This window comes from Neolamprologus brichardi, chromosome 16 (genome assembly GCF_056152115.1).
Source record: "Neolamprologus brichardi isolate AB-2024 chromosome 16, ASM5615211v1, whole genome shotgun sequence".
NCBI lineage: Eukaryota > Metazoa > Chordata > Actinopteri > Cichliformes > Cichlidae > Neolamprologus > Neolamprologus brichardi.
Genome location: NC_142119.1, coordinates 30,921,761 through 30,946,342, shown reverse-complemented (window position 1 = coordinate 30,946,342; position 24,582 = coordinate 30,921,761). Strand labels below are relative to the sequence as shown.

At 40.3% G+C, this 24,582-nt stretch overlaps 2 protein-coding genes and 1 pseudogene across 3 annotated transcripts; all 3 read right to left on the bottom strand.

Annotated features, from left to right (window-relative positions):
- Positions 1-6: 6 nt before the first annotated feature.
- On the bottom strand, positions 7-3,848 carry LOC148098309 (histamine N-methyltransferase-like; annotated as a pseudogene).
- Positions 3,849-5,232: 1,384 nt separating this feature from the next.
- On the bottom strand, positions 5,233-13,623 carry LOC148098308 (histamine N-methyltransferase-like). Its single transcript, XM_087829715.1, has 7 exons — positions 13,467-13,623; positions 13,234-13,376; positions 11,869-11,921; positions 7,974-8,081; positions 7,253-7,383; positions 6,745-6,838; positions 5,233-5,768 (listed from the first exon to the last, which is right to left on the bottom strand). Exons 2-7 carry the CDS (start codon positions 13,365-13,367, stop codon positions 5,416-5,418), a joined length of 873 nt encoding a protein of 290 aa, XP_087685841.1. The 5' UTR covers positions 13,368-13,376; positions 13,467-13,623; the 3' UTR covers positions 5,233-5,415.
- A 1,172-nt stretch (positions 13,624-14,795) lies between these two features.
- LOC102779766 (histamine N-methyltransferase-like) lies at positions 14,796-24,370 on the bottom strand. Of its 2 annotated transcripts, XM_087829841.1 has the most exons (7): positions 24,292-24,370; positions 21,042-21,188; positions 19,016-19,068; positions 18,092-18,199; positions 16,513-16,643; positions 16,254-16,347; positions 14,798-15,364 (listed from the first exon to the last, which is right to left on the bottom strand). In XM_087829841.1, the coding sequence occupies exons 2-7, from the start codon at positions 21,176-21,178 to the stop codon at positions 14,997-14,999; spliced, it is 891 nt and encodes a 296-aa protein (XP_087685967.1). In that variant the 5' UTR covers positions 21,179-21,188; positions 24,292-24,370; the 3' UTR covers positions 14,798-14,996. The 2 variants fall into 2 exon arrangements, with proteins under 2 accessions (XP_087685968.1, XP_087685967.1); XM_087829842.1 differs by lacking the exon at positions 24,292-24,370 and having other exon boundaries at positions 14,796-15,364; positions 21,042-21,181.
- Between the last annotated feature and the right edge of the window lie 212 nt (positions 24,371-24,582).

The following is a 24,582-nucleotide window of genomic DNA, read 5'->3' as shown; positions in this document are numbered from 1 at the left end:
TTCTTTTAAGTTGTGGTGTTTATCTTCTTTCCCATAAATGGGCTGGGCTTCAACATTTTCTCTGTAGAACAGGAATAGCGGGCTTGCCTCCACCTGTTCAATTGGCCTTACCTGCTCTTAACACTAACCAAACATATGCAAAGTATGCACTCATACCCCTTCAGTGAAACACTCGGTGATCTCCATCTGAGATGGCAGCTCATAGCTCTGGTAAGGCACTCCCTTGGAGTCCAGGAAGCTTTTGATGTCTCCAGTGGTCACACAATGACTTATGTCGGGTTGACACAGCTGTGCTCTGTAGGTCCGCCATAGCTTCCCCCAACCACTCTTGCCTGGAACAGATGAAAAAGAGGCTATATTACAACAATGACAATTTGACAAGCAGGTGTTTAGCACGGTCACCCTCCTAATTTCTGTCTAGAATCGGCCAGAAACTGAATCATACTTGACTGGATAAGTATAAATGAATAATGACTTGCTGGTGGTACAATGCCAGGAGAATTCATCCTCATATGCATCAGAGCAATTTTTTCCACCATGGAGATGCTAACATGGATCACGTTGCTATATCGCAGCTCAGGTATTTAATAACTTCAGAGGAAAGACTCAGAGGGAAGTAGGAAATAAGAAAAAGCTCCTTCAGGATTACACTCAGAGCCTTGTTTACTGCATTTTTATGCATCTACACACCAGGAGCAAAGTAGATGACACAAACCTCAGCATACACTGAAGATGTCGAGGAGATTTTGGGGAGATCGGTGTGTGCTAGCAAACTGAATGCTGGAAAAGGTTTGGTTGTTTCTGTAAGATGCTGTTTGAAACCTTTCATCTCCAAACGTATTGCATGTATAAGCAGATTGTTCGTTAGCTATTTGCACCATAATTAAATCGTCCACATGAGAGAAAGAAAATATCCACTTACCAGACACTAGAATTATGAGAAGCTTCCCATTTTTACCAAGAAGAAGTTGTTCTAATTGGACTTATTGCTGCCATTTGCCAGAAATGAATGTAACCCAGCTGTGTAAAAAACACAGGGTATGTTCATCGACACCGACCTGTATCATGTGAATGAAGTCCACCTTCTTGGTGGCCTTTTCGGCTTTCCAGTGCTCCTCAAACTCAGAGGCAGTCATCGTGTTCCAGTTGAACTTGATGTAATCTAAATCTGGTTTCTGTGACACTAAAACTGCAAACAGATAATTACTTAGTTATTTATTACAAGTTAACACCGAAATAAAGCTGGCATGAAATTTTACAGCTTAGAGTGGCTGATTTTTTTTTCAGGCCACAACGGAGCTGACACTTGTCACAATGATAAGAGCATTTCTGTAATTTGCACTCCCCCCCCCTCTAAAAACAACGCACTTGTTTTGTATCACACTTCATTAAAAACAATGGAGACCACTTGGCACAACCACACAGAGACCTTTGAGAATGATCACAACTAGGGATGGGTATCGAAAACCGGTTCTTGTTGAGAACCGGTTCCCACTGTTTCAATTCCTTGGAATCGTTTGCCATTTTTGCAAACGATTCCCTTATGGATTCCAGTCGCCCCGAATGACGTCACCACGTTGCGGAGCGTCATTTACCTGGCAGGAAACACAGCGCCTAAGTGGCTCAAACGCTCAAAAGTTTGGTTATACTTTACGAGAACGGATGACAACAGGGCAACTTGCAATACTTGCAAAGTAGATATTTCATTTAAGGGAGGAAACACTACGAATATGCAAAAGCATTTGCTCACAAAACACGCGATGACCTTAAATGAATGTCGTGTTTTTAATTCTGCTCCGGACTCGTGAATCTCAACCCAGCAGCAGCGGTAACTTTTGCACGTCCTCTCCCGTTAATGCGGCAGGTAAATAATCAACTAACAGTGCATATTATGTTAGCGCGATCTGCCTTATTACAAAACCTGCCATTACTGTGCGTTTAGATGACCATAATGAGACAGACAGACAGAGTCTGTCTGGCTCAGATGCTGGCAGTTCTCGCTGCAGTCTTTCGGTAGCGTCTCCTTTCAGGCCAGGATAGACGAATGTCACCGAGCAGTGACTAAGTTTGTGGTAAAAGGCTTGCACCCATTTGCCACAGCAGATGCCCCCGATTTTCGGTAAGTGAATGTGTTTAATTGTAGGCAGGGACATTATTGGATATTCTTGTGTAATTGCTACAGAAGAATATTTATTTTATTATTTTACATTCACAATTTTTTTTCCTGGGGACCCAGTGACACCCCATTGAAGAGTCGTAGGTTGGATCTGTTAAGATCTCACTGTTGGGTTTGTAAGGCCATGTTACTCCTAAATTTCTATCTTGTTCAAAGAGAAGACATAAAACAAAGATCTAAGCTAATCAACCTTAGTGTTCTCCTTTTTTTAAAAAAAAAGAATCTATAAAGAATCGAATCGTTAAACAGAATCGAAAATGGAATCGGAATCGTGAAAATCTTATCAATACCCATCCCTAATCACAACGCACTGGAATTAAAATGTTACAGTGTGTTTGAAACTCTTTGCTGTTCGTGCATCCACCACTGACTTCCAGCATAACAGAGATTCAACTTATAGTAAGTTCATGGATTCATTTACATGAGCTAATTGCATCTGCAGTCGTAGGCTGCTAGGTCTTTTGTGGGTGGAATGCTGCTTCTCCAACAGAAAATAGGAGGTTCATTTACTCTATCAATATGTCTCTCAGCAAAGTTTAAATGTCATACATTTTATTTTATTTCTCTACGTCGACATTGCAATCCCCTTAGAATGAACCTTTCAATCATTTAAAGAGTTTTTTTTCTTACATATCATATTGCTATTTCTTAAACACCCAGTCATCTGAGGGGTAAAGGCCATGAAGTACACCTCCAGGAGAATAGTCCTAATTGTTTCAAAACCAATTACCAATCACATTTCACCAAATTCATAGTCAATAAGAAAGTCTGGAAATCCTCTGCAAAGCAGATCATTCGGCAAATCAGACCATCCAGCCTATAAGATGATAAGATTGCCCATCCCTTCCTGTAGAGGATTACACTTCATGTTGCATCATTTGTAAAAACGCAGCATGTGTCTGCTATCTTGGGGAAACTTAAACACCTATTGTTTTCTTTGAACTGCAGATCTAAGGGGACAATTATGATCAGTTCCACAAATAACAAAAGATTTCAACATGCTTTAAAACATTTTTAAACAGCAAAGGTGTCTCTCATTAGATAGTAAGTTGAACAATGGAAAGAACCAGCAACAAAAAATCAACAATGAGGAACCAGCGAGTCCCTGCTTTATGCATTATTTTTAATCAGATATTGTGTCTATAGGAGTTTTGTGTGAGTAACCGGTTGTAATGTATGCAAGGATCCTGGTCAGACAGCAGCAGACTTGAAACTCGTAACGATTCAGTGTTTTACTCAAAGATGCTTTAGTCGGGTTCATTCTTACAGACATTAAGGCTAAACTCTACAATGCCACTGGTGGTTAAAGGACTATTTCCTGCTAATATATGAACCGGTGAATTCTTAAGATGCTGTTTTTCACCAGTAAAAATAGAATAATATCCTTTTTTGCTTGTAAATAAATACTGAACCCCATTTTGGACAGCTGAGAATACAATGATTCATTTTGTGTTGTGTGAGAGAAGTGTGTGCCTGTAAAGACTGTACCTTTGTAGTTATATAGCTGCTGGCGGCTAGGCTCCACCACCTCGTTATCCACCGTCACCCCTGGGTGCTTCTTATGGAGCTCAGAGAGCATCTCTAGGTCAATCTCACCTAAAGGCACAGGCACACTTTTTATTTGGAAGACAAAGTTGACAAACACAAATTTGACCCCAGTTCCCAAACTGCTAAAAAGCCAAGCAGATCAACATCAGTTGAAATGGTGCAGGAAGCAGCTAACAGCATGTTTCAGTTTTGCAGAAAATCACACGTTTTCTGTTGCAGTAATTACAGAAGTGAAAAAAAAATGTAATTCAACATCAGCAGACGGCATAACGCCAGTGTAGAAATGAAATAACTGGGCGAGTGGGGGCTGAAAATTTAACAGTCAAATAACCACTGGTAGCTCGGGAATTAAATGCTTAATATTAAGCACACTGATATGGCGAATAAAAGTTTCCACCGTTTGCTGTCATGTCCTTACTGAATGTAGGGATAGCATGCCACCAAGTGGAGTTAGTGCAACATAGCATAATGCAGGTTCGCCTGTATTTTGAGAGTTGCAGCACCATCTGCAGGCTTTATTGTGAACAGCAGTTTATTTAAATAAAAATAATTATACCATGAAAAATTGCCCTGTATACGCTTAAAACCTCCATGTACACTTCGAAGCTACCTTGCACTTGGGTAGGTTATTTAATTACAGGTAAATTATATTTATGGAAGATATAAATGATCTTTTCAATACAGCTGCACAACTAATGACATAATGCTAACTCTTGATTGCAAGAGACATGCCCAACCAATAAAATACAATTAATTCATATAAAATAGAGCTTTTTTTAATTAAAATTTAGATTAAAATTACAATTTGGAGTATATCATTTTTAATATGGGTACTGGGCATCTTTGAACTAGCTAATCATGTGACACCTCATGGATATCAGATTGTGCACAATGATAAATATTGATCAGCTAATCACATCCTTAATCAGAGTTCAGCAAAGACCTGCCAGCTCAGCATAACTCAATATGTATGATCTATCAGTGATAATTAATGTTATAAAATCAATATTCTTTTTTTGTATTTAGTATCTTTCGGAATGTTTTTTTTAATCCCATTTGAAAATACATTGTGTCAACTAAGACTATACCAAAAGCTGTCTTTATTTTGCTAATAAATAAAGTGCTTTGTTATTTTTTTATACTGTAAGATAAAAATGAAAAGGTTAAATCTGCTGCAAACCATAATGCCATATTAACATTGATTTAAAGAAAAAATATTACGGATTAGCTGCCTGATTAGGCTACAGATGCTGCATATGTGAAACAACACTGGCATCCAACATTTCTTTAGGTTTAAGATTCAACTGAGAACAAAACAACCTTGGTGGCTGGAAAAAAAATTGTAAATATAGAGCAATAACTGGAAAACTTTGTAAAGCCGGGTGATTATTTTCTGTGGCTCTATCACAAGAGGTGACCTTTTCCACATATTAGCGCTGTTCTAACTGTAAAGATATAGATTATAGAGACTTTATCATGAAAGGTCATACCGATAAACTTCCTTACAGATTAGAAAAAGGCCAACGTTTGATCAAAGTGACTTAGTAGCTAAACGTATGTGTCTTCTTGTACAGCCACAACTTTTACTCACTCGAGATAAACTGAACTATATTGATTTTATTCATTCTTTCTGACAAACTTACAGAATAAAGATCCAGCAGAATAGATGGACATTTCTCCACAGTATATATTTAAGCATGAACAAGAATGCAGCTCAGATCGCTGTTGAACAACACTTTGCCATCCTTCTCTGTGCTGCACTTTCTCCTTAGAAGATCTAACATGCCCGCTCTGATCTCTGGGGTGAAGGACTCGTGGAATTTGTCGCTTCCTGTCATGAAACGCAGCAGGCGTTCTCCATGGTAGCTGCCTGGATTGAAGCACTCGGTAATGTCGAAGGCGTTGGGAGCTGAATGCTCATCGTATTTCAGACCCAGGCTCTGCAGACAGGCAATGACCTCTGCTGATGAACGGTGCTCTTTAATGACACCTACACACAGCTCCTTGCTGTAAGTCTTCCACAAGGTGTCCCATCCACTGTTGGCTGGATAGCATGATATTGAAAATCACATACATTTCTGAATAAAAAAAATACTTCAAACAAAAGTAGTCAAGAGAATTTACTCAAAATATAAAAGTAAAAAGTAGCTCCTTGAAGGCCAGCTATGTGCAAAGCTAACAGAACTTCATTATGAATATAAAACTCAATATTATTAATGGAATATAAACTTTAATTCAACTTAAATTTAAACCTAAAGTAGCTGTTTTTAAGTTTCCCCTTCAAATGCATTAAATACAAAACAAACATGCTCAGATCAACACGTTCTCACTCCCAAAGCCTAACATTTTACGCTAGGTGACAAATCGTCAACATATTACGTTTTCGGCTACCCACCACGTTCCTAAATGACGACCTCGGAAAAATGAGGAAATATGAGAACCGTATGGACTCAATCTACACATGTTGCTCTTTTTCTTCAAATCGCTTACAAACACGCTATTTAACATCATTAAAGTCTTGGTTAAGATCAGGAAAAAGGTTATGGTTAGGGCTAGGGATAAGGTTAGGTTTAGGGCTGGAATACAGGGCTGGAACGTCTATTACCGCGGGAGCGTCACTGCACTGGATTTCAGCCATAACCCGCCGCGTACCATAACAACGCCGAAGGTCTCCTTTTGCGTTCATCAGGAACGCCGCGGGACGTGACAAAACGTCGGCATGTTACGCCTCGGGAGTGAGAACGGGCTCAGATATAGATTTTATATACAAAATATAACTCCAAGAGGGCACCATTCTTCCAGCGCAAAGAGAAAAAAATATGTTTGAAACAAGGCTCATCTCTGGTAAAAACAGGAGCATAAAACAAACATATAACTGTTTGCTTCTGAGTAATGCTGAATATGGTCTCAAAAATTTATAGTATACTTTCTTTACATTCACACAATCTGAATGTGACACTTTTAAACTGTTATACTGCGGACTAATTAATTAAGGATAATTAAAATCAAGTTCGGTTTACCTGCTTGGATGATGATCATAAGTCTGCCGTTAGCTTTTAGAAGGCTGTGGTAAAAGCTGATAGTTTCACAGAGGTTTTCCACATAATAGATCATCTGTACGGGGGAACATTATGGGGAGAACTTTCTAAAGCTTGAATGAATTAAGTGTTATCATTTACAATAAATCTGCCAGGACATTTTGTCAGAGGTTGCTTGACAATTTATCACACTAATTACACATTTATCTGTCAGAATACACTCTACTCCCGCTGTGGTCCCCACTGAATTCAAGCAGCAGTGCAGGATTTAGTGAGGACCCAAATATATCTCATTGTTAACAGAGTCAGACAAGGATATTACACTTTACAATACTTATACTTTATAGTTTGCAGTAGAGTTTAGCTCACCGCAATCCCACCTTAGGCAAGAAGACAAGACACCATAGAGTGACAAAGCAAATTCTAGAATTTAGCAATGTGTTCCCGCTATTCTTTTACCGCGAATCTGCAGAAGGAAAACTCCTAATACCTGAATCATGTGTATGAAATCAAATTTCTTCATCTCGCCCTTCGTTTTCACTTGCTTTACATAGTCCTCGCTGCTCATGATGTTCCAGCCAAATGGGATCTTCTGGAGACTGGCAGTCTTTGCTACCAAAGCTTTAAGATGAACAAAACCAAATAGCCATGAATAACATTGAGATCTATGCTTATGTATATGCGATACATCAAAACACTGATTACACTGAGATAAAACGCTTAAGAGAATGAACTACTTTAAGAACATATAAAGAAAAGTAAAAATAAATATTGGGAGATGCGATTGTAGTCTTCTTCGTTGGTGTACACAAGAAGACCACAAAACAAAGAACCAAAAAACATCTGATGCATTCACATGAAAGTAACATCAGCAGACGTATCAGTAGTTTGGGGTTTGTTCCTATGCATAACAACAGACAATACAAGTGATACAAATGATTTCAGATGACGACGTATGCATGTTTTGCACAATTTTCAGGTACTGCAACAAAAATGAGTACATGATGAATTTTAACAACACACAAAGTAACTACTGACTTCTTTTGGCATTTTGAGAAAGCTCTAAATGTCAGCTGATAATGTTAGTACTTTCACTACTGGCACTAATACATCGGCTTTTCAGAAAAGTAAAGAAGAGCCTGAAGAGGAAACCCATCTGAAAATAGAGTAAAAATATTTCAACATGTGGTGTGAATGTGAATAGTTAATACCTTTGAAGTTGTCTGAAAGTTCAGAGCTGCCCTCCACAATGTCAGCAGTAATAGGAACAGCAGGGAATACAGACTGCAGCAGTGTGAGGATCTGAGCATCCACCTCACCTGGGAAAAAGAAAATCAGGAAGTAAGAAGATTTTGAACACCTGTGGCTCCACATAACGCTTTAAAATGAAAATGCTCCAAAACATATTGTATAGAACACATAAAAAAAAAACCCTGAAATGTATTTAGAAAAGTCAAATATATATAACGCAGATGTGTGTAATACTTCTTATCATTCTGATTAACAGTGTGATGGACCGAGCAGTGAAGGAAACTTAGTCCAAAAAAATGATTTTTTATTTAACCCAAAAAACATAATTAGTTAAATCATGCCAAAAGAATCAAAATCTTGGGCCCATAAAAGAGGTCAAAATAACAAAACTCTACTCAAAGTTGACAACACTACTGATAACACAAACAAACTGACCTAACTTAACGAGACAAAGGGGAAACTTAAATAGTGGCTGATCAGCCCACAAAAACAGGAGAAGGGGTAAAATACACAAAACCTAACTAAACCAAACATAATGAACTCTAATTCCCCCCCATGGTCCCGAGTTATGGCATGAACCAATTTGTAGTGTTCCTTTAAAACTCGCTCCGCCCCTTTTCCACCTCTTGGCTCCTTAATCAAGGGACTGGAACAGCTGCAACTAAGGTAACTCAGAAAACAAAAGATTAATCATACATAACAGTGTAAACTAAAATGTGCGCACTTATTTTAGAATACAGTGTTATGTGGATATGTGAATTGACTCTAAACCAAAACCAGTTATTTATTGTCCTGTAAACTAATTCCTATATTTAAAGAAAGACAAATGTGAATGCAATGTTACTTGTAAGCCTCTACACTAACATGGTGGGTATTACCACTGTGTGGCTGTAAGTGAAGCCATCACACACAGAATCATTAACAGTTTGTTGTTTGATGTCATTGTGCAATAACCGCAGTGATCTATGACCTATATTGATCATATGTGGAGCCAAGTGCAATCTGCAATAGCTTTGACAGTGACTTACTTTAATGTATTAATGCCCCCACAGACCCTGTTATTATGAATTTTCTTTGCTGCACGCCTTTGAAGGGCATGGTAATCAGTTTAATTGGAGCTTTATAACAGCGATTCTCAAACTTTTTCTGGCATGCCCCACTTCAGAAATCAAAAAAAAAGAAAGTATCCAGGATTACATTTTAGTGAAATAAAGGTCAGCATGACAACATCAGGAAACTCTTTTCTTCAAAAAACCCTGTTCGTTCAGCTGCTCCACTTTAATCTGTGGGGACTGCCACAGAGAACCACTGGTTTAAAACAAGTAAATATGTGATGGTCTTGAGTCTTTGACCCGTTTTTGAGTTTGTTATTTTGTTTTTGCAGAATATTAAGATGCTGATATTCAGTTTAGAGTGCCTCTGAGTTTTGTTAAGTTCTAGTTCCTAGCCCTTGTTTAATCATTTAGATCCCTCTCATGTCCAGTCTCTCGGTCTTGCTTCTGTGTCTTCTCCAACGTCTCCTGTGTAAGTTATTTGTGCTTCCTTGTGTAGTCCATCATGTCTGGTTATGCATGTTAAGTTCTCTCGCTCCCCCCCTGTTGCCTGTATTTAGTCAGTCTGTGTCTCAGTGTCAGTCTTGGCAGCCGGGGGTCAGTCCGCCAGGGCCTCCGCTCCTGGCCGCCACCCGGCACACAATGCACCCGACCCCTATGGCGCCTCCTGCGGGTGGTGGGCCTGCGGGAGGATGGGCCCATGTCTCCTCTTCGGGCTGTGCCCGGCCGGGCCCCATGGACTAAGGCCCGGCCACCAGACGCTCGCCCTCGGGCACCCTCCCCGGGCCTGGCTCCAGGGCGGGGCCCCGGTAACCCTATCCCGGGCAGGGTAAACTGTTCCCTCTGTGTTTTTTTCATAGGGGTCTTCTGAATCGCTCTTTGTCTGGTCCCTCACCCAGGACCAATTTGCCATGGGAGACCCTACCAGGGGGCAAAAGCCCCCAGACAACATAGCCCCTGGGATCCCTGGGATCCCTGGGACACACAAACCCCTCCACCACGATAAGGTTGCGATTCACGGAGGAGGAACACACCCTCCGGGGACCGGAGGGTGTGTTCCAACTACAGGGGGATCACACTCCTCAGCCTCCCCGGGAAAGTCTATGCCAGGGTGCTGGAAAGGAGAGTTCGTCCGCTAGTCGAACCTCTGATGCAGGAGGAACAATGCGGTTTTCGTCCTGGTCGCGGAACACTGGACCAGCTCTTCATCCTCTCGAGGATACTTGAGGGTGCATGGGAGTTTGCCCAACCAGTCTACATGTGTTTTGTGGACTTGGAGAAGGCATTCGACCGTGTCCCTCGGGGTGTCCTGTGGGAGGTGTTGCGGGAGTATGGGGTGTCTGGCCCATTGCTACGGGCCATTCGATCCCTATACAACCGTTGCAAGAGCTTGGTTCACATTGCCGGCAATAAGTCGGACTCGTTCCCGGTGGGTGATGGGCTCCGCCAGGGCTGCCCTTTGTCACCGGTTCTGTTCATAATTTTTATGGACAGGATTTCTAGGCGCAGCCAAGTGGCGGAGGGCTTTCGCTTTGGTGGCCTCAGGATCTCATCTCTGATTTTTGCGGATGATGTGGTTCTGTTGGCTTCATCGGGTGAGGGCCTCCAGCTCGCACTGGAGCGGTTCGCAGCCGAGTGTGAAGCAGCGGGAATGAGGATCAGCACCTCCAAATCTGAGGCCATGGTTCTCAGCCGGAAAAGGGTGGAGTGCCCACTCCGGGTCGGGGATGAGGTCCTGCCCCAAGTGGAGGAGTTCAAGTATCTCGGGGTCTTGTTCGCGAGTGATGGGAGAAGGGAGCCGGAGATCGACAGACGGATTGGGGCTGCAGCTGCAGTAATGCAGACGCTGCACCGGTCCGTCGTGGTGAAGAGGGAGCTGAGTGTAAAAGCGAAGCTCTCAATTTACCGGTCGATCTACGTCCCTACCCTCACCTATGGCCACGAGCTGTGGGTAGTGACCGAAAGGACGAGATCGCGGATACAAGCGGCGGAAATGAGCTTCCTCCGAAGGGTGGCTGGCATCTCCCTTAGAGATAGGGTGAGAAGTTCGGCCATCCGGGAAGGGCTCAGAGTAGAGCCGCTGCTTCTCCACATCGAAAGGAGCCAGCTGAGGTGGTTTGGGCATCTGGTAAGGATGCCCCCTGGGCGCCTCCTGGGTGAGGTGTTCCAGGCATGTCCCACCGGGAGGAGGCCCCGGGGCAGACCCAGGACACGCTGGAGAGATTATATCTCTCGGCTGGCCTGGGAACGCCTTGGTGTTCCCCCGGATGAGCTGGAGGAGGTGGCTGGGGAGAGGGAGGTCTGGGCCTCTTTGCTTAGGCTGCTGCCCCCGCGACCCGGCCCCGGATAAAGCGGATGAAGATGGATGGATGGATGGATGTGTCTCAGTGTGTGTTTCTCATAATTCCTGTGTTACTTAGATAGCCTCCTGTGCTGTGTGCGTTATGTTCAGTTTTGCTTCCTTGTCTCATTAGTTAGATTACATTCAGCTGTGTTCCCACCTGTGTTCTGTTCCCTCACTTCCCCTTGTGTGCATTTATGTCTGCATCTCCCTCATACTCTGCCTGTTTGTTAGTTTCCTAGTTTTCCCCAGTTTGGTTTCATGTCCTCTGTATTTCCAGTAATAAAGCTTAAAGAGTTTGGAGTTCAGTCCTGTTTGAGAGTCTGCATTTTGGGCAGTTTTTCTGCCCACTTCACACTGCCATATGACGAAATAAGCCAAAACTACCACAGCACACATATACAATGGTCAGTAATGCTACTACAATTAATATTACACTTATTGTTATATTTGATCACATACCTCCACCACTTCCAACACCAAGAACGCCCAGGCTGCTTTTACCCTCTCCAATCCTGTATCAAAAATAAGAACGTTAATAAACCGTTAAAGAAAGTGTACAGTATGTCACAAGATGTATGCTGGAAAATTACGATCTTACAAAATTGCACTATGGAGCCTCTGTGTTATAGCTGTCTAATTTATTATGGCTGGTGCTAGACTGGATCATTGAATAGATGGGTTGGCAGCTTCACTCCTGAATGGTGGTCTAAAAAGAGCATCTAAGAAGTGACTGTTTGAAAGCATGGATGTTTTCTTTTGTGAAAAAAACTAATTACAGAGCTCAAAGCAAGAGCATCATGACAGCTGCTTTTCAAAACGATCAGGCCAAACCTCTAAATGATCACAAAATCTAAAAAGAAAAAAAAAAAAATGAAAATGTAAAAGCTGAAAGCCATACATTTTTTGTTATTAAGCATTTCACCTCTACTTACAATATGGAATTTAATCTATTGCAAACTAGCAGACTACAGAATATCTCAAAGCATTTTTCATTTAATAAGTAAGTTGGTGAGGTACATTTAGTTAAGTAAACATCTACTGTTTACTTATCAAGTGAATAAAAACAAGTGTAAAGGATAAACTGCAAGTGTACTGTTGGTCATTGAATTCTTTCAGGGGGTTTATTAAAAAATGACCAGTCTTGCTGAGCACAAGTTAACATTATTTCAACAGACAAATTGTGGATATTCAGGAGATCATGGTGAAAAGAAACTTTTTATAAGAGGGCTGTGCAGCAGTGAAAGAGACAAGAAACCCTTCTTCTAGTCTTCCCGTCTGTTTTAAATAGCTGTGTGACAAATACGGATAAAAATGTAATAACCAATCACAGCATAGCATCATCCATCAGGCTGATCCAATTTAGCACCAAATGGGTTGTTTTGACATAGTAGGGACAATCTGAAAGAAATTGAGTTTTTGAATGAAAATTCAGATTGTGTGCGTGCACTGCAGCTTGCATGAAATTGTAGGCAATTTCTTCTGCCTTTAAAAAGACATTTTGAAGTTATCTGCACAGACCCTGGTGGGCTAAATTACCCTATTCCCTAAAACAGCACGTAACATAAAGAAGGCAACAATTTAAGCCTGGCTAACTAAATGGATAAATGCTCAAACGACTTTCCATAAACTAGCAGAGACCATACTGTGGGGGAACTTCAGACGGTATAAAGCATCTATGTCGACGAGTGGAGGACACAGATGCAACTTATGTCAAAGTTTTCACATTCCAACCCTTGAGTACAGTCATTACTGTAGTGCAGTCTGTCCCCTACTCTTAGCTTGGACTATGGGTTATTACTTCAAGCATTTCATTTCCTGCTGTACCTTTTAAATTCTCTTGCTAGGAGATTGTTAACACACTGCACGATGGCCTTGTGATCTCCTGAGTGTTCCAGATAGAACTGGAAAATGTGGACAATGTCACCCTCATAACAAGTGTTCTGTGCTTCTGCAGCCATGGCTGATTCCTGCAATACACAGAAATCAAAAACAACAACATAATCAAGTTGCTCACCACACTTTAATTATATAGTTACATCATAAGAATAAAAAAATACCTTAAATAGCTGTAGCCTCTGTGGAAATCGAGTTCTTCACCTTCTTTTGAGTTGCACACTTTATATTCCCTCCCACAAAGTGGGCTGGCTTCAAAGTAGTCTCGCTAAAGCACAAATAGTGGGCGTCCTGAACTGTTGGACCGGTTGTGGCGAATGAGAGCAGAGACCCAACTGCTCTCCCCCTTCTTTTAAGGTGTGGTGTTTATCTTCTCTCCCATAAATGGGCTGGGCTTCAACATTTTCTCTGTAGAACAGAAATAGCGGACTTTCCTCAACCTGTTCAATTGGCCTCACCTGCCCTTAACACTAACCAAACATATGCAAAGTATGCACCGCTTTAGATGGTCTAAGATTCTGGTCTTAGATTTAGAACTGAAGAAGCTTCTTGAATGAGGGTTGAAACATCTTGAAGCAACTTAAAGAAGTCCAGACGCTTTTCTTTCTAAGCTCTTTTGACTACGATGACCTGGATGACTGAGAACCTTCACAGACACTGCTTTAGATGATTTCATACATTACATGTCATGGTTACATGGTTGTGTTTGCAGATCAGTAAGTAAAGTTGTCCTCAAGATGGTGCCAAAAGTTCAGCTATATCGTAGTGTCTTCAGAACATCTGCGGCCACAGCATACATCATCTTCACCATTTTATAAATATTAACAGCACAAGCTGTTGAGCTGAAAAGACATTCTGGAGCATAAATATATTTAAGCGGCAAAAGGTTGTAACAGTTATTGTAAACAATCCCCAAATCAGTTACAACGCCATGATTATGATGAATCTACTCATCTAGGAAAACAATTTATTTTTAATGTATAAACCATCTTAATTTCAAAATGCTATTGTGACAGCTTCATCTTAGAATCAGTTGTATAAGTCACTTACTTCAGCTTTATACACGTCCAGTATAAGCAGCGTCTTTAATTCATCTACTTCTCACATTAAAATAAACATCATCTTCAAGTTTTTCTGTATAACAAACAGCTTACAACCTTTCAGCTTATCTAAAATAGATCAGCCTGTACGGAAAACTGAACTGCTTAATGTTCTGTTTACTTTTAGATGTTGATTAATACATGTTCCAATGAAAACAACATAATGGGGTTGGCAGTGGAGCACCGAAGCCTGCCAAATACAGCTCATTAAAAATGATACGACGGTGAAATCTAAAGCTAATGTCCGAAGCCGTTTACGACTTATTTGTGAGACTCATAACAAACAGGAGTTATAAACAATTCACTTATATACAAGCATAAACTTTGATTTTATAGAACTGTTAAGAAATGCTCTAACAACAGCAGTCTATGGAGTCATTATTTTATTAGTAAGTAGACAAAATATATAAACGGAAGCAGGTGTGTAGATATCCTCTACCCAGCTTGTTATATACATCAAGTGCAAAATAAATCAAACAATCTGATCCACCTACATTTACTATACTGACTTGATTTAATGAGCCATTCGCAGTTTCACTGTACCGGCCGCGTGTACTTAGACCTGCATGGCTTAATCTTTGAGACAAGCATATGCTACTGGCAGGAGAGCTGGTCTAGTACTATTGCTTCAAGGTTGTTGTTGAAGAGAACTTTACCGTTGGACTCTACACTACAGTCTGGGTGCCGAAGCATCTCCAGGACACCAGCTCTGAGCTCAGGTGAAGCTGTGTTACTGAAATCCAGCACCTCAGTGAGAAAATCAAGAAGCAGCTCTCCCTTCTCATCCCCTTCAGTGAAACACTCGGTGATCTCCATCTGAGATGGCAGCTCATAGCTCTGGTAAGGCACTCCCTTGGAGTCCAGGAAGCTTTTGATGTCTCCAGTGGTCACACAATGACTTATGTCGGGTTGACACAGCTGTGCTCTGTAGGTCCGCCATAGCTTCCCCCAACCACTCTTGCCTGGAACAGATGAAAAAGAGGCTATATTACAACAATGACAATTTGACAAGCAGGTGTTTAGCACGGTCACCATCCTAATTTCTGTCTAGAATCGGCCAGAAACTGAATCATACTTGACTGTATATGAATAATGACTTGCTGGTGGTACAATGCCAGGAGAATTCATCCTCATATGCATCAGAGCAATTTTTTCCACCATGGAGATGCTAACATGGATCACGTTGCTATATCGCAGCTCAGGTATTTAATAACTTCAGAGGAAAGACTCAGAGGGAAGTAGGAAATAAGAAAAAGCTCCTTCAGGATTACACTCAGAGCCTTGTTTACTGCATTTTTATGCATCTACACACCAGGAGCAAAGTAGATGACACAAACCTCAGCATACACTGAAGATGTCGAGGAGATTTTGGGGGGATCGGTGTGTGCTAGCAAACTGTCTCTTTTGTTGTCTGCAATATTTATGGACTCATTAGTGCTGACATGGGCAAAAAGGTTTTTTTTTTTTTTTAAATGTAGGACTGGCTGTGAAGAATCTCATTTGGGGTGAGACTGGTTTTGGGCAGCATGGCAGCATGAGATGTCTGAGAGCAGGTGTCTTAGTAAATTGAGTTTTGGCCACTCTTGGTTTTCGCAGCAATAAATTTGAACATTTTTACTGAATTAAGTGAATAAAATAAGTTAAAACAGCAGTATAACTACTGCTCTATATTCTGAAGTGATGTGCGTGTACTATATATCAACTGAATGCTGGAAAAGGTTTGGTTGTTTCTGTAAGATGCTGTTTTAAACCTTTCATCTCCAAACGTATTGCATGTATAAGCAGATTGTTCGTTAGCTATTTGCACCATAATTAAATCGTCCACATGAGAGAAAGAAAATATCCACTTACCAGACACTAGAATTATGAGAAGCTTCCCATTTTTACCAAGAAGACTCTGGAAGAATCTGACAGTTGCTTCGGGATCCTTCACGTAGTATAGCATCTGTCGATTTCACCACAGATAATGAGCTACTAACTGCATTCACAGAATGCCTAATTATAACGCTGTGCCAGGCAGTTGTTCTAATTGGACTTATTGCTGCCATTTGCCAGAAATGAATGTAACCCAGCTGTGTAAAAAACACAGGGTATGTTCATCGACACCGACCTGTATCATGTGAATGAAGTCCACCTTCTTGGTGGCCTTTTCGGCTTTCCAGTGCTCCTCAAACTCAGAGGCAGTCAGCGTGTTCCAGTTGAACTTGATGTAATCTAAATCTGGTTTCTGTGACACTAAAACTGCAAACAGATAATTACTTAGTTATTTATTACGAGTTAACACCGAAATAAAGCTGGCATGAAATTTTACAACTTAGAGTGGCTGATTTTTTTTTCAGGCCACAACGGAGCTGACACTTGTCACAATGATAAGAGCATTTCTGTAATTTGCACTCCCCCCCCCCCCTCTAAAAACAACGCACTTGTTTTGTATCACACTTCATTAAAAACAATGGAGACCACTTGGCACAACCACACAGAGACCTTTGAGAATGATCACAACGCATTGGAATTAAAATGTTACAGTGTGTTTGAAACTCTTTGCTGTTCGTGCATCCACCACTGACTTCCAGCATAACAGAGATTCAACTTATAGTAAGTTCATGGATTCATTTACATGAGCTAATTGCATCTGCAGTCGTAGGCTGGTAGGTCTTTTGTGGGTGGAATGCTGCTTCTCCAACAGAAAATAGGAGGTTCATTTACTCTATCAATATGTCTCTCAGCAAAGTTTAAATGTCATACATTTTATTTTATTTCTCTACGTCGACATTGCAATCCCCTTAGAATGAACCTTTCAATCATTTAAAGAGTTTTTTTTCTTACATATCATATTGCTATTTCTTACACACCCAGTCATCTGAGGGGTAAAGGCCATGAAGTACACCTCCAGGAGAATAGTCCTAATTGTTTCAAAACCAATTACCAATCACATTTCACCAAATTCATAGTCAATAAGAAAGCCTGGAAATCCTCTGCGAAGCAGATCATTCGGCAAATCAGACCATCCAGCCTATAAGATGATAAGATTGCCCATCCCTTCCTGTAGAGGCTTACACTTCATGTTGCATCATTTGTAAAAACGCAGCATGTGTCTGCTATCTTGGGGAAACTTAAACACCTATTGTTTTCTTTGAACTGCAGATCTAAGGGGACAATTATGATCAGTTTCACAAATAACAAAAGATTTCAACATGCTTTAAAACATTTTTAAACAGCAAAGGTGTCTCTCATTAGATAGTAAGTTGAACAATGGAAAGAAGCAGCAACAAAAATCAACAATGAGGAACCAGCGAGTCCCTGCTTTATGCATTATTTTTAATCAGATATCGTGTCTATAGGAGTTTTGTGTGAGTAACTGGTTGTAGCGTTAATGTATGCAAGGATCCTGGTCAGACAGCAGCAGACTTGAAACTCGTAACGATTCAGTGTTTTACTCAAAGATGCTTTAGTCGGGTTCATTCTTACAGACATTAAGGCTAAACTCTACAATGCCACTGGTGGTTAAAGGACTATTTCCTGCTAATATATGAACCGGTGAATTCTTAAGATGCTGTTTTTCACCAGTAAAAATAGAATAATATCCTTTTTTGCTTGTAAATAAATACTGAACCCCATTTTGGACAGCTGAGAATACAATGATTCATTTTGTGTTGTGTGAGAGAAGTGTGTGCCTGTAAAGACTGTACCTTTGTAGTTATATAGCTGCTGGCGGCTAGGCTCCACCACCTCGTTATCCACCGTCACCCCTGGGTGCTTCTTATGGAGCTCAGAGAGCATCTCTAGGTCAATCTCACCTAAAGGCACAGGCACACTTTTTATTTGGATTTGCAAACACAAATTTGACCCCAGTTCCCAAACTGCTAAAAAGCCAAGCAGATCAACATCAGTTGAAATGGTGCAGGAAGCAGCTAACAGCATGTTTCAGTTTTGCAGAAAATCACACGTTTTCTGTTGCAGTAATTACAGAAGTGAAAAAAAAATGTAATTCAACACCATGAGAGACAGTTATCACAGCGATACCTTTTCAGTATCACGTAACCAGGGATTTGGCTCTAATTCTAACTGAAGGTGACAGGTTGCCATGTACAAAGGAGCTCATCTGGACACGTGTTAAATCTTTTAGATTGAATAAAATCTTTCAGGGGAGTTTCCAGTCATTCTAATGTATTTTGCAGCCGAAAAGAGAATCCGTAATGCTCCAATATGATTCTGACATGACAGCTCAGTAAATTAAAAGGATTGGCGGAGACATAACCAAAGGGTAACAGCTCTCTGGGGGCATGTACTGGGTTTGCTCAGGAAAAATATTAACCTTGCTGTATCACGGGCGCTGAAAACAATGTGCAGTAAAGCTATAGAACAGCGAGGTCATGCTATCTGGCCTGGGTTGAAGATTAATCTCACAAACTGGACAGATGTCTACAAACTGCTGGCAGTGATAATAAGGGCAAAGTTTTGTTGTTTTTTTCCTGTTACAACCATAAATGAAAAAACTGCAGCAACAGCAGTAACAGACGGCTTACGCAATGTCTTGTCACTTTCGATGCTGCGCAGGTCGCGCTGCTTTTTAACGCGTCGCATTTAGACCAGTGGTAATAGAATTTTCTTACCAGCTCCACTTCCAACTCCAATGACATCCAGATGTGACTTTCCATCTCCAACGCTGAGGAGAGAGCAGATAAAACACTTCAGAAAGGTTCACATCCTCCAACCTGTGACATGTGGGTCACATTTTTGGGCTTGTAACTGTCAGTTCTCCCTGACACTTGGGCATGTGAGATGTTCTGAAGTAGCGACTGAAGAATCTACAGATACCCAGGCTTTGATTATTGCTGTGGCATGTTCTGTCACTCACTGTATGATTTTTAATAACACCTTTTTAATTTGCTCATGAGTCACATCTTTCCAGATTCCTCTCTGATCTGCTTTTTAGACCTGCACAGAAGAGGAGAGAGTCTGTTTTTCTGCTGCATGTCAATTGCCTCCTACAGCTTATATCAACAGAAAATAACACAGGAAGAGATGGAATTTCCACAGCAATCAGTCATTGTCTTTTACAATCATGCACATATTGTTTGGCTGGTTAATCTAATACGTACACTTGTGTAGGCAGTTATTTGATTCTGTGAGTGAAACGGTACTTACATATTCCGCTTTGGGCTGTAGTGCAATCCTAATCACTCAGCAATTCTGACTGCTTTCAGCAGTATTAAGCAGAGCACACGTTGACTGATTGACACAGCTTAGTCACTAAATGGTCTGTGTGCTCCAGATCTTCCTTTTCACACTGTATTTTGTCACCTCTCGACATATTCCAAATCGGTCCGACGGTATGAGTGGCTGATGTTTATACAAGAGGCCCAACATTAAAACTAACCACGGGTGAAATGAATAATATTGATCATCTCATTAAACTGTAATTATCTAGGGTCCAGGCATTTATGTGTATGTTTTTTAAACCTATATCACTGCTCTAAACATTGCTCAACTGGTCAGGAATGCCATACAGAACATGACAGACACCCTAAACTGGTTGTCCAGCCTTCAAACTCCCTATTTGCATAATCCATAAGGTGCAACAGAGGAATCCAGTCCAAGAAGGCTCCACAGATTAGCTGTAATTGCTAATTAATTGTAATTGAGCGCAATTGCTCATAGGGCAATCATAGAGATCCATGCACAGAGATGTGTGTAGAGATGCGTCTTTGACACACGGGGTACTTCAACAATATTGTAATTTGATGGTTTTAATGTTGTGGCTCATTCTTAATGATATTTGAAAGGTTTCAAAATGACTTCATAGACTTTGCATAATTAAGTAAAATAAGAAACGGCACACAACAAAATATAAACTTTATAATGCCTGATTGTATTTTTTTCAATTGACTCACCTCTAATAAGATTACAATAAATGGTTGCCACCCAATTCCCACTTACTTTTAACCCTGACTAATGTTGACACGACCATGCATCTAGTCTAAGGAGCTTGGAAAGAAAGCAATTTTCTTCAAAAGAAACTTAAAGAAGTCCAGACTACCGTGGCTTAGATGAAGTCTACCATGACCTAGATGACTGAGAACCTACACAGACATATCAAGTGTTAAAGTTAATTAGCTGTTCTTAAGGGTTTTCCATCCATCGGTCCACTTTCTTTCCCTTATCCAATTTGGGATTGCAGTTTTGGGCTAAATCCAGATCACCCAGAGAGCACCCATGAGGATACAGGGAGAATATACACAATCTACACAACCGGCTGGTGGATTTGAACCCAGGACTTTCTTGCTGTTAGGAGATGATGCTAACCACCACAACACCAGATATAAGTTAATTTTATTCAATTATTTTACCCAATCTGCGCTAATCTACATCTCAAATTACCATAATAAAAAGGAGCTGAGGTTAAAGGTTATTAACGCCTCCTGACTTATGGTACTCTAGTTTATCAGCTTCATTTTTAAATCATATGTTTAATACAGTTAAACCTTACTGTATCAGGTTTTTGAGGCTCGCACCAATGTTTCAGAGTTTTGACAGTAAATGATTGCTTTGATTCTCAGATTCAGCTGTAGTATAATGCATGCCATGTTGAATGGCATGGTCGTGCAGAGTTGCTCAAAGCTGTGTGTGGTAGATTACCTGGCCAGTATATCTGGCAGTTTATTGTGGATGAAGTCCCGCATACACTGGTGTTCAGACGAGCGCTCCAAAAAAAGCTGGAAGGATTTCTGGTATCGGTCATCATCATTAACCAAACTCTTGAGGGAAGATGCCATGGCTCACAATCTGCCAAAAAAGAAAAAAAAAGTATTATTTCAAGTGAGCATTAACATGCTTGCTGTCATATACAATGACCTGCCACGACGTGTTACTCAAACACTGTTAACAATGACACATCTGGATCATTTTTGCTTTTTATCCCTGAAAAATAAGTTTTCTTACATTGAACATCACCTAAGTCAACATCTCCAAAAGCTTTCCTGCATTTATTCTTCACTTCAGCTCCCATTGTACTATCTATAGGAATACTAAAGCTGAGCATGCATCCATGACTACCAGATCTTAACAGTCGTTACAGAACAGCCTGTGTATTTGGAGAAATGGCTTAAAAGTGAGAACACAGATTCTGAGCCACTGCTCTCCGACGGATAGGTTTCTTTTATTTTCCCAACACATCCCACTTTCAGGCAGCAAGAGCTGCTTGATGTTGGGTGACCCCTATTGGCTTGTGATCAGACACTTATGTAAATCTGAAACCAATGACCAATCCAGGAACTAATACAAAGAAGAGAAAAACCTAAATATATGACATGCCACCTACTATAAATGTGAATTTTCTAATTTATACATTTTTTGAGAGACCGTCCTAAAAATACCAGACCATGATATGTTTCTAGTACTTAGGTTTAGCAATAACATTTGACATCATAAATCACTTTCATATGTCCATTTATCTACTTTCTTAAATGCAGCAGATGCTGACATTTCCACTGAGCTCAGCTAACATAGTGATAGTTAATCCAGTCTACCTACACTGTTGGATCAATAACTGGTCAAGGGTCTTAATCAACCCTGAAACAACACAAGTATTGAAACAGACAGCCAACAATAGCCGAAATCATGTTTTAACAACAGTCTGTTGTCAACTTACATGTAACTGAATCAATGTTGAACACTGCTGTTGAGTCCTACTCCCTTTTGCACCACTGATCAATATTAGAACAGCAGTAACATCACTACCAAAGGTCCACAGGACCATAGTGGTATTTCAGCTAGTATTTAATACAGCACACTACAAGGAATACTTCAAAATATTAGCACAATTATAACATTTATCCTGGCTATTAGGGGTGGGGGAAAAAATCGATACTGTGTAGTATCGTGATATTTTGTTTGCTAATAATGTATCGATACAGGGACAGCAGAAATCGATATTTTGTTACAAACAATTTTTTTGTGGACTGGAACATGCTCTGACTTCAGAGCATGTTGATCCTTTTTCTGAGCAAGAATCCTGACATTCATTCACTGTCCAAATGTGTTTTATGGCAGCAATAAACATGACAGTTTACTTATTTTAATTTAAGACATGTTTTATTTTAATTAAGTTTAAAACTTTTTTATTTAATGTAAAATTATATTTTGTTTTCATTTACTTTCAAATTCTTCAGTTGCTGAAGGGGCTGCATAGTTTTCATAAACTGCATAGTTCAGAATAGCTATAATTGTACCAGATGGTTGCGTTCAGTTAAGTTGAACTAGACTGTAATACAAGCCGTTCAGTTTGTCAACAATAAAACTGAAATGAGAGAAAGACTGAGTGTGAGACTTTGTTATTAGATAAAATGAATATTGATAAAGTTTACCTTTATGTACAGAATTTGAATATCGCAAAATATTTTAAAAAATTGCAATAATATCGTATCGTGCGTTAAGTATTGTGATAATATCGTATCGTGAGTTGTATGGTGATTCCCACCTCTACTGGCTATAGATAAAGGATTAATATATTTAACCGTACAATTTAACATTAGGTTCTAACATGCAAATAACAGACAACTTCACATCAGTTAAAGCAGTTTATTTACTTTATTATCATCAGGGTTGGTTTAAAACTTGCTTTGTCAATTTACTCCTACATTTTCATCCAGACTCCCTTCACACCGTCTTGACCGTAGCTGTGAACTGCCTGGGTAAAGCAGACTTCACACTGCCACATTGACCAACTGATGAGTTAGACCATCTGGAAAAGAAAACACCAAAGCAAAATATTTATAAAAAATGAATAAAAATATGATAAAAATATGAAAGGAACACACTTTGTTCTGATTTGGGCTTAACTTTCTCCTAATTCACCCTAGCTAGCATTATTCTACCAGGTACAGTAACAGGCTGACTTCAGTATCTGGTCACTGTGACGGTCACAAATCTTTGTCACAGTAACAATGGACATAACACATAACTGGTAAAAAAAATACATTTTACACAAATATTAGACAAATAACTGAATGCTTACCTGACGCACTTACAGAAGACATCTCTGGGGTTCTCAAATGTTGTCTACCACAGGATCAGCAACATTAATCGCTGACTTTTCAACATAATAATGTGGCAGAGGTGAAACCCTCTTTAATTTCGCCCAACTATAAATTGTTGACTTTTCAGCCTCACTGGTCAACTACAAAAACCCCTAAGAATCAGTCTTATTCCAGTGTCGGCTTCGCTGATATCTTAATGCTGATCCAACATTAAATTAACATTCAGATTTGACTCTCGACCACAGCCACGTTTCAGATGAAAAGTCAGTATTTCTTCAGTGTCTTCTTCCTCTCCTAAAGGACCAGATATTCAATGACTGATCCGCAAATCCAGATAAATGTGGGCTGGGATTACCTCTGCGTCACCTGAGGCATGTTCAAACGTGCACCAGTTGCCAATGACAAGTTTTCAAAGCATATAACTAAATTCCAGGAATAACCAGGAAACCTTCCTTTTCATGGGTGAATTAAAACAACGTTCACAATATAACGCTTGGCCATCGGTTTCCAGTTAAACCACGTAAACGGGTGATGTTAGAAGGACAGTCTGATCAGCAGCCAAGAGTGGAGAAGTGAGTAACTGTGTCGAGGAAATAGACAAAGTGCAGACCATAAGAAAGTGCAAGAGAAGTGAGGACGGGTACATCATCGGCGTCTTTGCGGCGGAAACACAACAACGCCACACAAACACGGGAGTCTGCTGCGTCCATCGACGCGTAGGCAGCTGCTAAAACAATTGAAAGCCAGCTGTTGCTCGCTGAACATGTGTCGCAGAGCCAGCTTTGCCTTATTTGTTTATGATTTGTTAAACAGCAGGAAGATTGAGCTAAAACACGGCAGTTTTCACTTACATGTGCAGAACTGCTGTTCGGATGTCTGCCCGGCTGGAATAAACCCTCCCACCAGCGTCTCCGCTGCAGAGCGAGGTGCAAAGGACACAGGGCGACAGTGCTGTTCGTCAGATTACGTTATAAAAAAAATACCGTGTCGTTATTTTACATTCAAGAAAAACTAGTGTTTAATGTGTTCAGTATACGGAAGCGTAGAGCTGCCACCCAGGCAAAAGAAAAATACAAGTGTATCACGTTATAATGTGAAAAGTTTATTGTTCAAACAAGATACTTTTCCTGTTTGTACAATAT